This window comes from Ruditapes philippinarum, unplaced genomic scaffold, assembly GCF_026571515.1.
Source record: "Ruditapes philippinarum isolate M1 unplaced genomic scaffold, ASM2657151v2 ctg6834_1_1_1_1, whole genome shotgun sequence".
Taxonomy (NCBI): domain Eukaryota; kingdom Metazoa; phylum Mollusca; class Bivalvia; order Venerida; family Veneridae; genus Ruditapes; species Ruditapes philippinarum.
Genome location: NW_026858016.1, coordinates 59,720 through 74,661, shown reverse-complemented (window position 1 = coordinate 74,661; position 14,942 = coordinate 59,720). Strand labels below are relative to the sequence as shown.

The window sequence follows — 14,942 nt, the reverse complement described above, 5'->3', positions numbered from 1 at the left end:
TTTATTAAGCAATATAAATCATTGGTCTTCAATCAAATAATCATAAGGAAAAGAAGCCAGAGGAAAATTTAGTATCATACAGGTATAAGCTCGGTGCACGTTACAAAAGCGAACGCTCTACCACTGAGCCACATCCCCTTGTTCTTGTCTATATGTGTGTTTATTTTTTGATAAGAATAACAAAAGATGATTACATAGATATTGCATTTACAATGGTTAAAATTTTATCAATTTAAATTACTCACCTTTTGTTTCAATATAAGAACATGGTGTTTATGTACTGATGAAGATAAAGTTGATGTTGAATAGGGAATGATGTACTGATGCTGTATTGTTGCAGATGACAGCCGGACGATGATGTTGCTGATCAATAGTATGTATTTTTGCTGATGTACAAATTTCAAAGATGATGATGATGATGATGATAATGATGATGATCTTAGATAGATTATCATCAAACTTTATAATGCCATTATTAAATATGGAGAGCTTTATCTGTAAAATTAGGGCATCTTGGCGTATACAACTCTCCCTTGTTGGGAGCTATATTCGAAAGTAGGGCGTCCGATGCCGAGTGATTAAGGTCGTTGACTTCAAACCTCTTGCCCCTCACTGCTGTGGGTTCGAATCCCGACAAGGACTTTGGATTCTTTTATGTGAGCAAGCTATCCAGCTAGCATACGGAACGTCAGTGGTTCTACTCAGGTGCCTGTTCGTACCTGAAATAATGCACAGAAGGGCACCAGAGGTCTTCCTCCACCAGTAAAGCTGGAATGTCGCCATATGACCTTTACTGTGTCGGTGTGACGAAAAACCCAATCGAACAAACAAACAAACAATATTCGAAAGTGCAATTGGCAATTTAAGTAACATGTCGACGGATAAAGCTGTACAGGGTGCTCTATTTGAGCTATATGCGGCGTAGCAGCTTAAGGCGTCCACACTACAGTATATAAAACAAGAGCCATGTCAACATGGCCATCCCCCTGCCGAATGTGTTTGCTCATTGGAAGAATGTATATGTAGTAGAGCGGAATAATTCCATTTTAAGAGGTCTTTTGGTAATGAAAACTGATGGCTATAGTGATTACAGATTTGAAACCTATCTGAATACTGATGGCTGAAAATAACAAAGGGCAATTACTGAAAAAATATGCAGGGTAGGTTATCATTCTTGTGTGCTGCATCCCTCCTCAGTAAAATCTATCCACCTATGATATTTCAAGTTGATACCTCAAATACTTTTTGAGAAAAAAATTGAATTGAAAAAATTAAAGTATGAAAAAGAACAAAGGGCAATAACTCAAAAATTATAAAAGGTAGAGTTTATCATTCTTGTGCAGTGCACACCTCCTGAGTGAGATCTATGCACCTATGAAGTTTCATTTTGATATCTCAAAGGCTTTTTGAGTTATGCTCTGGACAAAAATTAATTTTGAAAAATAACAAAGGGCAAAAACTCAAAAATAATGCAGGGTAGAGTTATCATTCTTAAGCATTGCACTCCTCCTCAATGAGATCCATCCACCTTTGAAGTTTCAAGTTGATACCTCAAATACTTTTTGAGATAAGCTCTGGACAAAATAGCATAAAAAAACAAAGGGCAATAACTCAAAAATTGTATAGGGAAGAGTTATCATTCTTGCGCACAACATTCCTCCTCAATGAGATCTATCCACCTATGACATTTCATGTTGATATCTCAAACACTTTTTGAGTTATGTTCCACTCAGGTGAAACATTAGGTATGAAAAATAACAAAGGGCAATAACTCAAAAATTATGAAAGGTAGAGTTATCATTCTTGTGCACTGCACACCTCCTGAGTGAGTTTTATGCACCTATGAAGTTTCATGTTAATATCTCATAGGCTTTTGGAGTTATGCTCTGGACAAAAATCAATTTTGAAAAATAACAAAGGGCAATTACTCAAAAATCATGCAAGGTAGAGTTATCATTCTTGTGCACTGCACTCCTCCTCAATGAGGTCTATCCACCTATTCCCATGCAAAGCGAACGCTCTACCACTGAGCCACATCCCTATGTTTGTGACTGCATGTGTTTACTGTTAGATGAGAAAAGTTAAAGATGATAAAAATGATATTGATAAGGTATAAAGTTTAATCAAACTGCTCACCTTTTGTTGTTTAAATATATAAAGAATTTACATTTGTATTCAGTAGCCTTTATTTTGTTCATTTTGTTTTATATGTTTTGTTTAATATAGAGCAGTTTAAACACGCGAATTCTTACACAGTTTAAAGTGAGGTTTTCGTAAGAAATGCCAATACTAAGTAAAATATATGGAGATGCCGGGGATCGAACCCGGGGCCCTTCAAAAAGCATAAAATTTTATCAATTTAAATTACTCACCTTTTGTTTCAATATAAAAATAATATAAATGCACAAATCCCTTACCTGTCTAATTTCTAAATTATCAATTTTTGGATGCAATAGAATACCGTTACAATATATTTGTTAACAAAAGAGCTACATCACCGAAAGTGTTTATGAACTGGTGAAGAATAAAGGTGATGTTGAATAGGGAATGTTGCACTGATGTATGTATTTGCTGCTGATGACATTCAGGGACGATGATGTTGCTGAATTAGTAGTATTACTAATGCTGATTTACTTATTAGAAAGATGATGATTTTTTGATGGTGATGATAGTGATGATGATGATGATGATTGATCGGTTTCTGTTGAACTGATTATCATGCAGCAAATAATTTTTCCATTTTTGATATAAATTTCTAAATTATTATAGTTTTTAAAATGATATGTGGTTTGTAATGAACTTCAATGTTTATTTTTTTGAGTACCTAAAAAATCGCTGTACCCAGAAGTCCCTACAATTTACAGATTAAGCGCCAAAAAGAAAAAAGTTAACCAAGGAAGGTGATGAAATACGTGCATGTTTTTTTTTAAAGTAATAATGATTCAACAAATGTGTAAACACTGTTAATACCTGTTAATTGTTAATATTTTGGTTTAAAAAATTTGAAGGATTGAAAAAAATACAATTTATTTGTTTGACTCTTTTTGAAAAGTATAATAAAGTTTGAAAATATTTGTCACATGATTTCGCGACATGCATTATCACGACAGTCAATTGCTCAAAGTCTTTTTTATTGGATTGTGTAAAAAGAACTGGTTTTTTTTGTTGTTGTTGTTTGTGTTTTTGCAGGTTATGCCAAATGCTTCTTGCTAGATAGCTTCAACAGGCTAGCCTGAGAATCATACCTAGTGGATGTAGGGCAAATTGTAATATATATTCAAATTTGACCAAACTTTCAACCATATTTATTATTCTTATTAGACTAAAAACTATAACGCTTTTATTAATTAAAATTCTGCATAATGATTACGGGGTTTTATATAAATTTACCAGTACAAAAAATCTATTTTGTTGTCTGCAAAAGCAATCATTATTTTTACTTTTAATAAACCCACACTATTGTTTAAACTTTATCAACGTATACACAAAAAAAACCCCAAAAACCAAAAAAGATTACGAAAAAGACATTCAAACTTTTAATTTTCAAAAAAAGGGTTTGGCCGGGTTTAATTTTGGCCAACGGGGAGGGGGGCCCCAAACCCAAAAATTTGGGGGCCCCTATGCTTGCTAGTAATTTTTAAAATTGCGTTGTTTTAAAATCCCGAGGTAAAATTTTGAAAAATTTATCATTTTGGAATTTAAATAGTTGTCAAAGCATTTTGATATTTTGTTTACCCTTTCATTTGATGAAAAATTTAACGGACGCTTATTTAATTCAATATATAAAAAAGTTTCATTTTTAACATCTTGTTTACGAGTTATAAAATAATATTTCTGAAATTTAATAATCGTGAAACTACAATATAGATTGTTTTCCACTATGTTAATTTAAGACACGATTTTCTACGCTTATCCCGACGATCTCGATTCATTAGGCCATAATACATTTAAACATGGCTATGAAAAGTGCAGTTTTAGAAGTTAGGACAGGCGTATTACTGTAGTGCTTGTAGCGCTTTGATTTTATATTTTCTTTCTCCCGTGCTTTTTTTCAAACAGAATTTTTCTTCTTAAATTTTTTAATGTATTTGTCAAGCTAATTCTCAAAAATTACTCAGATCGCTGTTATATCTTTTTATTCTTTTTTTATGGTTTTAGTAAATTATTTTATAATCTTCTTAACAATATACTGATTAAAATTAACCCGGACTCCACGAATTACATTTTGATCCTCTGTTTTTATATTTGTTACAGTTCAAGGTTTTTCAAATATACATGTATATTGCGATTATTTCTGTTAAATAGAGTTTAAGTTTAGTTAAGAAAAATATCACAGGGTTGAGAAAAATATGCAGCCTGAGGAAAAAACTTCGGTACCCGGGACTCTTGGGAATAGCTTTAATTTGTCATTCTACCAACTGATCTATCTAATCAAACTTTACAACATTTTTCTCCCCTAATAAAACCGTGAAATACCGAAAGACTGGAAGCTTCTTTCAAACTATATTCGTTTTAAGCCGGTTAAGAATCGATAGCACTTGATTTAGCCTGTGTTAGGTCGGTAAAGAGCCAGGGACAGTCAGGCACACCGTGTTTTAAATTAAACCCTTTACCTCATATATTACGCGGACCCCCTCCCCCCCCCCTCCCTCTTTTAAGGCCTCAAATAGTGAAAAAAAGTCCTGTTTTTTGGCCCCCCAAACCCACATGTTTTTCGTTTGAGAACCTGCATTTAAAAAAGTGAACCACTATTTCGGCCAACACCCACCCCCCCCCCCCAACTAAAAGATGCATTCAGGGGGTTTTGCCAGAAGGGGGATGTGCCCCCTTCTGTTTTTGGGGGGGTGAAGGGTCGGAAGTCCCCATCATCGCCAGGGAAAAATTTTGGACTTGTAGAGAGGCTAAAAATGACCCCCAAATCGCGATTATAAGGTAACGTTTTATAAACGCTGAAAACCATTTGACTCTTATCTCAATCCATTGAGAAGTTTGCAGCATTTTGAAATCAATTTTGATGGAAAAATCAATGCAAAATAGTGATTTTGGCAATTTGAAAGAATGTCCCCTCGTTGCCATGGTAACAGGAAATTTAAGCCTGAGCATGTTTGTTACAAAGACAATGATCCAGTCAATATTTGTGCCGAGTTTGATTAGTATTGAAGCAGATTTTATAGTTTTATATCAATTTGAACTTGTAACGGGAGACTTTCAATGAAAGCAGCCATTTTTCACCAAAAAATGCTCATGAAGCAATGGGTTTAATTAAGATCTATATTTTTGGTAGCTTATTGTTTTAATTTGTTGGTATATATTTTCAAAACACTTAAATTGTCAAAAGAACTGTTCATATTTTAAGCTGGATTAACTCTATTCAATACCTTTGGCTGGTTGTGTGTTGATTTCAGAAATTGTATATCTATCATTGAGGTAACATATCTTTTCCTTAAAAACAAATTATACAACTTCACGTTTCCTACTACTGCTGTTTCTGCTACTGCCTACTTCCCATACAGGTTATTTTATGTATTTTATAGATTGGGGTATTGTCGTATCTTTCGTTCTTTCTCATAATCATTCAAAACAAATAATTATATAATATTTCTTACAGCTAGAATTGATATTCCTTTCATTACTGTTTACATCAATATTGATAAATAGGGTTGACGATAAGTCGTATACAAATAGAAAAAAAAATCAATCTGTTCAATGAATGATAAAAATACTTTCAATTTATGCTCATTATTTATTATAAAGAGGACCCGGGGACTTGACAATGTATTTCAAAAGATTGACTAAATGATTGTGATTTACCAACAGATACTGTAAAATAAAATGAGCCGCGTCACGACAAAACCAACACAGTGGGTTTGCGACCAGCATGGATCCAGACCAGCCTGCGCATCCGCGCAGTCTGATCAGGATCCATGTTGTTTGCTTACCAGCCCTACTACAAGTAGAGAAACTGATAGCGAACAGCATGGATCCTGATCAGACTGCGTGGATGCGCAGGCTGGTCTGGATCCATGCTGGTCGCAAACCCATTATGTTGGTTTTGTCGTGACGCGGCTCAAATACATGTAAATACATCGGCCTGAAATATAAAAAGGCTACTCCTATTTTTTAAATTTATAAATTGAATGTTACAGGTAAATTACAATGGATATTTATAGATATTTCAATTATTTGTCTTTCACGTGAAAGCAAAATGTAAAATTATTTTGAATTGACCTATTTACTGACTAAATACCTGTCACTTAAACCGTTACTTTCAATTGTGCAATACATTGAATTAGTTACTGGTTTATAGAAGAGAAAACTAACGAATACATGACAAACTATAAAAATATATCTTCTGAAAAAAATAAATTTACAAAAGAAATTTGCACTTTGCAAATTTAATCTCGAAAAACACGTTTCATAACATAGTACATGTAGCTTAACTTATAGTCCAAATATAGATTTCATGGAAATTTAACTTCCGCGTTCCAAACTGATCTATTGATAACTAAATGTAAACGTCCGACAGATGAAATTTGGACTTTGGCTTACATGTTTTACATTTTATTTAGTATTAAACCCAAATTTGTTTCATTGAAATAAACTGTATTACAGTGATGCTGAAAATTGATCTTCATATTTAAATATACATATAGTTTTTAAAATGAGGACAATATAATCGTTACACAAAATGGCGGAAAGTGGAAGTAAAAAGGGAGAGGATGATGAAGTTCCTGGTCGTGTTAAGGACAATATGTGTCAACCATGTTTAGATAAGGATAAGCAAACTGTAGCTGACAAATTTTGTTCAACTTGTAATGAATTCCAATGTAATGAGTGTTCAAATGTACACAACATGCTCGCCATCTTGAAAAATCATAAATTAGTTAGCGTTAAAGAAGCTGCTGCAAGTGTATCGTTTAAAATGAAGGCATTAGATCTATGTGATGAACATCAACGTTCTTTTGAATTCTTTTGTGAAGATGAAAAGAAGCTTTGCTGCAGTTCTTGCGCTATTGTAAATCACCGAAAATGTCATAGCGTTGTAGAAATTAAGAAGATCGCTGGGAAAATAACCTCACCAAGTCCAACATTAGGGGAGAAATTGAAGAAAGCTAAGGAAGCTGCTGAGATTGTTGCGAAACATATTCGCTCTTCAAAAGATCAACTTGCTGAAGATATCAAAGAAATACATGTAAAGATAAGACAAATGCGGGACGAAGTAATGAGAATGTTTGACGATTTAGAAGATTCTGTTAACAAAAGAGCTGAAACTCTGCAGAGAGAAACATTAGAAAATCTGACAAAGAAGCACGCCCAAAACGAGAAACATTTGGCTGATGTAACATCGTGCTTAGAGACGATTGAAAGTATTTTCAAAAATGGAACTCCAGTACAGAAATATATAGCAGAACATAAAATGGAGAGTAACGTCAATGCTCTCTGCAGAAACATCAAGGAGGAATGTCAGAATTTAGAGACGGTGAACATTTCTTTTCATTTTGACGAAACTTTAAAACTGCCACCATTACCAATTACTGAATATGTTCCAGGACAATTACTTTTAAAGTCCAATCGCCAGGAAGATGTTAATTCTGTTAACATGACGATGAAGGTTACACCAGTTTCTGCTATTGGTTTAAAGAAGACTGAAGATGATATCGATGATCCGTTATATTCAGGTATAGATTTCCTACCTGATGGTAGACTGATGGCTGTGGATAACACAAACGAGAAATGTTTAGTGTACAATGAAAAGCTTGAGAAAGTAGGATCTTATCAGCTATCTTACAAACCATTATCTGTTGTTGTAGTATCTGAGGAGGAAGTAGCGATAACAAGTGCTAATATAGAATTTCTACATGTTAGTAAATGTAATGAAATAAGGTCAAGTAGGACATGTAAAGTAAAAACGAAATATGACTCTATATGTTTGAAAGATGATAGACAGTTTGTAGTAGGGACTTATGATGAACCAAGACCTGTTCGTATTGTATCATTGACAGGAGAGGAGCGTGATTTTGATGTTAACTTCCCAGACAAGACATATCCTATAGGCTCTAGCGCTAGTATTTACATAAAGAGCAGCGACAAAGTGGTGATTACAGATAGATACGAGCATACTGTCTACATATTTGATATCAAAACAGACACGAAATTCGTAGTGAAGGATGATCAGATACAGCAACCATGTGGTGCAGCAGTTGGTCCTTCTGATACTATCCTGGTGTGTTGTCCTACAACAGACACCATTGTACAGATTTCACAAACAGGTCAGATATTATCATCGTACAAGTTAGATATGACATATCCATTTAGAGTATGTGTCTCACGTGATAAATCATTTCTTGTTGTTACAAATAACTGTGTTGGAAATATGAAAATGCAGAAATTCAAGATATCATGTTAGCAACACAATCTTCTGTTTTACATAAAAGATTTTCACACCAATTCAAAGTTTTTTAAAGAAATGAAACAAACATTTATCGGTTACATAATGATGGATATATCGAGGAATAATACTGACATTCAAGCACCAATGTTGCTGTTCGTAAAAAAAACCTCAAATAAAACAATGTGCTGAGAAAAAGTGTGCTAATCAAAATGTAGTCTATTTCTGCTATGACAGACTCAACATCGCTAACGCCAGGAGCCTATTCAATAGCAATAATTTCAATTCATATATTTATTTCATTTTAGGCACATGTGCATTAAATTCAAAATTAATCAATTAATCGTCACATTGATGTACAGACTCAATCAAACCGAGTCTGCAGTTTTCATGTAACTTTATTATGATTAATGTTTCTGAAGGATCACCCTTTCTCTAAATTTGTTTTTAGCACGGCTTATATGTAAGGCAGTTATGTTCTGTGCCATAGTTATCTTATTTTTTTAATCATCACATAATGTTGACTTTATAATTATACATGACTTTGAAAACATAAATTTGCCGAAGATTTTTTTTGTGCAAATATATGCGATATAATGTCACTACGTTATTTTAATACTTTTAACCCTCATATCCTGCCTGACCAGAAATTAATCAGCCTCTCCCACCAGTATACAGCCAACCAAGCATGTACATTCGAGCATCTAACCTGCTTTTTTATTCTTATATTAAATCTTATACACTTGAAATGGAATACCAAACTTAAAAAGGTTCATAATAAATAACAAGAAAGATGATAAGATAAAGTTAACATCAGTTTGTTGGCTTCAGTTGACGTTTCGATGATAAGATATATCATAATTTAATAAATATGTATAAATTTATTGTTTATCATTACATGAAAGTTATGTTAGAAAATTTATATATTTTACTTTGTCTTATTATATATGTTATATCATGCTCATCAGTATGAACAAATATAACTAACCGGAGATAAAGTATTTTACTTTTATCATTGCATTGCTTTATCTTAATATCATGCATATTCCTCACGTTTTTAAAGTTTAAATAAAATACGGCTGATATAATTATACGGCTAAAGTGACATTATGCCCATCTATGGGTATAGAGAAAAGTTAGCCTGTGAAAGTTAAAATAAGTTAAACTTTACAATTGTCATAATTTCTTTCAGATTTTTAATTTACTTCGCAGGAACGATATATAGATAACTCGGTCCTAGGGAAATTCTGTTATTATCCATCAGAATTTATATAAAAAGAGAATCGTTTATTTTATAAAAAAAAAACGTGGGGCAGTCTTTTTTATATTGATTTAAATATGTCCCGCACTTCACTGTCAGTGTTGTTATATTTTTCAGGTTCTTCAGGATCATTTTCTCCGGCATTTTTTAAATGTTGAATGTGAGTATTGCTAATGCCGGTGTTAGGTGGCTTGAGGGAGGTTGCACTTTTTCATTATCCCTCATGTACAGACTCAGTCACACTGAGTCTGCAAATGTCATGTAATTTTGCTGATTTTATTGCTTCCGAGATATCACCTTTTTCCAGATATATATACATCACAACAGCAGGTGTCGTCAATTGCCGTGAGACAGCCGTAAAAAGTTGCCTCGTACTTCAAGTCAGTGCTAATTTACATGTTTAGGTCCTTCAGGATAATTTATTCCTTCACTTTATAGTGCTAATACTTTAGTACCGCCCATGACGAAATAAGGGATGTTGCGGTTTTCATTATCCCTCATATACAAACAGAAGCAAACCGAGTCTGCATTTTTCATGAGGTTTTGCTGATTTTAATGCTTCCAATTAATCATTTTTTTAAAGATATTAAGTCATATTTATGTCACAGGGTGAGAAAAATGTGCAGCCTGGCCGCGACTCGAACCCGAGACCCTCTGAATATCGTACCGCCGCTCTACCGACTGAGCTATCCGACCGCTTACACATCCTCTCCCCTAAATAGTGAACAGGTCTGAACCGTGACATACCCCCCTGCTATATTGTAATTCGTCCTCGAATTTCACAGAGTTACAGAGCAATGTGAATTAACTTTGAGCTTTATATAGTCACGGTCCCCGGTTTGGCGCCAAATGTCACAGGGTGAGAAAAATGTGCAGCCTGACCGGCATTCGAACGGGACCCTTGGATTACCGTACCGCGGCTCTACCGACTGAGCTATCAGGCCGCTTACACATCATCTCCCCTAACTAGTGAACAGTTCTGAAACGTGACATTTATATTTTGTCTTTAACATTTTACAATATCAACTTTTGGTCAATCATCTATATAACAGTGAGTCTTTTGAAAATTAAAGTCAAATCAAATTCACTTGGCAGTGAAAAAATGATCATAAAAATGTCACTTAAATGTAAAATTCTGCAACACTGCTATTATTATGCTGGGGAAGAAGAAAGCTGGAGAAATGAAAGAAATGTTACAAGTTTTCGTAAAATATCGTTTAAAGAACAGTATGTATTTTACATTAATCTGTATGTTATTCTTCCTACTTAACATTTTAAGAGATGATAATTAATTTAAGGATTAGCTGTTATTAACTTATGTTATCAAATTAACCTTTGATATATGTGTGTTATCATAATATCTGCAAGTTATGAGTATCGGTATACTAGAATGGATGTCAACAATTTGACGCTCCCCATAAAATAAGATTATTTATTTTAAACCTTGTCCACAAAAATAAATAACAAAAATATCAGAAAATGGATGTTATACAAAATATTAGCACAGTCGCGAGGGTCCATGCTTGCAGAGCTTTGATACAAGTTTCCTTTCTTTCAATAGCAATTCAGTTCTATACTTTCTATTGAGGTGCCTCTTACACTTGGTTTCAGACATCTTCAAACTCTGTGGAAATTATTGCAATAATTATTGGCCATTTATATTGTCATAATCACATCGATCGCTTTATTGTTTTCAAATAGTTTTTATCACTTGATTTATTCTTGTTTACTTTGTATAGTAATTATATACTTATGTTTAATTGTTTGCTGGTGATAAAGAATGACGATAATCAAAGATGCGATAATCGCATTTAGACGGTTAACCTTGACCTGCTTTGACCGAAGGTGATGAGCCTTTGTCAGCAGTATAGAGTTAGGCCACAATGTACAACCATCCAGTCTGACGTAATTCTGCTGCTGTTAATTTTGTATTTCAATATCTAAAACTCGTAATGTTCAAATTTTAAAGCAGGGAAAATCTATGACATACATTTATCTTATTTATTAAAGGTAAAAATATTGTTGATATAGCATCATGTGATTGAAATTATATGACAGATATAACTTGTTAGACATAAGGTAATATGCAAATTTCATATGGCTTATTTGTTTTTAAATCGGAGTTGGTTCATGTTTATAAATATATTTGGAGTGTTTATACAGTGCCGATAGGTGAATTAACCTGATGCAATTTCCAAACAAAAACAAAATTGCGGAAAGCGAAGTAAGAATAAGCAAACTGTAGTTGACAAATTTTGTTCAACTTGTAATGAATTCCAATGTTATGAGTTTTCAAATGTACATGTAACGTGCTCACCATCATAAAATCATAGATCGGTGAGCGTGAAAGAAATTTATGCTACACATACTTTGATTGAAATGAAAACCGGTGTGATCAATGTAAAATACATTTTGAATTTTTCTGAATAGATGAAAAGCAGCGAGAACTTGATGTATATGGGTATTTTTTAAATTGCGTGGTTAATTTACTGATCTCAAATTATGAATCGGTGTTCAGTGTACTGCAGTGTGGATTCCCTGTTATGCCTTATATAGCTGCAAACAAATATAGCTCCCCAAAGAGCTTTAAATATCAATCCACACCTTACTAAAATTGCACGTTCGAATATAGCTCCAAACAAAGTGCGTTGTATATGGCAAGATGCCCCCATTTTGACAAATAAAGCTCTCCTTATATAATAATGTCAATTATAAAGTACAACAATAATCTATCTAAAATCATCATCAGTAACCTCATCATTTATAATCATTATCATCAGTACATCATCTACATCATCATCATCATCGTCATCATCATTTATAATCATCATTTATGATCATTATCATCATCATCATTTATAATAATAATCATCATCATCATTTTTAATCATCATAATCATTTATAATCGTTATCATCATCATCATCATCATTTATACTAATAATAATAATCATCATCATTTATACTCATTATCATCATCATCATCACCATCATCATTTATAATAATAATCTTCTTCTTCTTCAGTAATCAGCATTAGTAATTTAAACTTGCCAGGAGTATCATCGTCTGAAAGTCATCATCAACAGTACATCATCAATGTATTAATCCTTATTCATCATGATAATTATAGTCATCAGATCAACGTCACCATCGGGATGTGGCTCAGTGGTAGAGCGTTCGCTTTGCATGTGAAAGGCCCCGGGTTCGATCCCCGGCATCTCCCTATTTTTAACGTCCTATTTTATATATTTTACCTACATATATAATACTAATCCTCAATCAAAACTGTGTAAAAAAATCTGCGCGTTTAAACCGTAAAAAATATATTTAACAAAACAAAAAATGAACTAAAATAGGCTACTAATTCTTTTAATATTAAAACAAAAGGTGAGCAGTTTCATAAAACTTTATCCCTTATCTAATGCAATATCATTTTTTTTTAAATCTTAACAAATGTTGTTTTAAAAATGGGGATGTGGCTCAGTGGTAGAGCGTTCGCTTTGCATGTGAAAGGCCCCTGGTTCGATCCCCGGCATCTCCATATTTTTAACGTCCTATAATCTTAACAAATATTGTTATGAAAATGGGGATGTGGCTCAGTGGTAGAGCGTTCGCTTTGCATGTGAAAGGCCCCTGGTTCGATCCCCGATATCTCCATATTTTTATCAAAACATTTTAGTTTACTGTTTGAAAGAAGACATTATATCAATAATAAGGTAGAAACGGTATCTCTCTTCAACTTGTATCATTTTGCGAGTGCTGAATGTAGATCAATTTAATTGTGTGGTTAATTGTCTGAACTCAAAATATACATCGGTTTTATTCCTTTTTGTTCAATATACTGCAGTGTGGACGCCTTGTTATGCCGCATATAGCTGCAAACAAATATAGCTCCCCAAAGAGCTTTAAATATCAATCCACACCTTACTAAAATTGCACGTTCGAATATAGCTCCTAACAAAGTGCGTTGTATATGGCAAGATGCCCCCATTTTGACAAATAAAGCTCTCCTTATATAATAATGTCAATTATAAAGTATAACAATAGTCTATCTAAGAACATCATCAGAAACATCATCATTTATAATCATTATCATCAGTACATCATCATAATCATCAGTGTATTATCATCATCATCATCTTAAGTAATTTAAACTTTCCAGCAGCATCATCGTCTGAAAGTCATCATCAACAGTACATCCCGCCTATATGACTGAAATACTGTCATCAGTGTATTAATCCTTATTCATCATGATCATTATAGTCATTAGATCAACGGCGGCATCGGGGATGTGGCTCAGTGGTAGAGCGTTCGCTTTGCATGTGAAAGACCCTGGGTTCGATCCCCGGTATCTCCAAATTTTTATCAAAACGTTTTTTATGTAATGATTCGCGTTCAATTTACGTTTACAGTTTAGTTTACTGTTTGAAAGAAGACATTATATCAATAATAATATAGAAACGGTATCACTCTATCTTTAATTTGATTCAACTTGTATCATTTTGCGAGTGCTGGTTGTAGATGCATTTAATTGTGTGGTAAATTGTCTGAACTCAAACAATGCATCGGTTTTGTTCCTTTTTGTTCAATATACTGCAGTGTGGACGCCCTGTGACGTCGCATATAGCCGTCAACAAATATAGCTCTCCGAAGGGCTTTATCTGTCCAAACCTTACTACAATTGCACGTTCGAATATAGCTCCCAACAAAGAGGAGTTGTATACCGCAAGATGCCCCCCATTTTGACAAATAAAGCTCTCCCTATAATTATATCAAAGAACATCTTCATCATCATAATTATCATCATCATAAAAATTATCATCCTAATCATCAACACATGATCATGAGTACACCAGCATAAGTACTTGATACTACATGTAATTATCATTATCACCGTCTGTAAGTCATCATCAGCAGTACATCATCAGTGCATCAATCCTTATTCATCATCATCATATCATCATTTTCTTAGGTACATCAACACCATCGGATATGGTTCAGTTGTAGAGCGTTCGCTTTGCGTGTAAAAGGCGCCTTATTTTGATGTCGTTTAATAATTTTTACACTTTTACTATAAGATTCAAGTTTATCTTAATTGGCTAGGAAGTTGCCTATCTCTGTTATCTATGTTTCTGATCAAAGCGTGCAAATTAAAAATAAAGTTTCCTTTTAAAAGGAAAGGCCTGCACAGTTGTGCCTTCATCCCAACCCTTTAAAATTGTTCTTTTTTTTTGGGGGGGGGGGGTTCAATTTATTATCACATTTTTTTTTTGAATTACGGTATTTGTATAT

At 33.6% G+C, this 14,942-nt stretch overlaps 1 protein-coding gene and 3 non-coding genes across 4 annotated transcripts; all 4 read left to right on the top strand.

The window, feature by feature from the left end:
* Positions 1-6,688: 6,688 nt before the first annotated feature.
* LOC132751791 (uncharacterized) lies at positions 6,689-8,407 on the top strand. The gene has a single exon (XM_060742028.1). It carries the CDS (start codon positions 6,689-6,691, stop codon positions 8,405-8,407), a length of 1,719 nt encoding a protein of 572 aa, XP_060598011.1.
* A 4,712-nt stretch (positions 8,408-13,119) lies between these two features.
* On the top strand, positions 13,120-13,191 carry Trnaa-ugc (transfer RNA alanine (anticodon UGC)). Its single transcript has one exon. It is a non-coding gene; the product is annotated as a tRNA-Ala (tRNA).
* Positions 13,192-13,235: 44 nt separating this feature from the next.
* Trnaa-ugc (transfer RNA alanine (anticodon UGC)) lies at positions 13,236-13,307 on the top strand. The gene has a single exon. It is a non-coding gene; the product is annotated as a tRNA-Ala (tRNA).
* Positions 13,308-13,935: 628 nt separating this feature from the next.
* Trnaa-ugc (transfer RNA alanine (anticodon UGC)) lies at positions 13,936-14,007 on the top strand. Its single transcript has one exon. It is a non-coding gene; the product is annotated as a tRNA-Ala (tRNA).
* The last annotated feature ends 935 nt before the right edge of the window (positions 14,008-14,942 follow it).

Bases quoted from the DNA above. Each gene is read 5' to 3' on its own strand.
- LOC132751791 (XM_060742028.1), top strand. From the start codon at position 6,689: ATGGCGGAAAGTGGAAGTAAAAAGGGAGAGGATGATGAAGTTCCTGGT.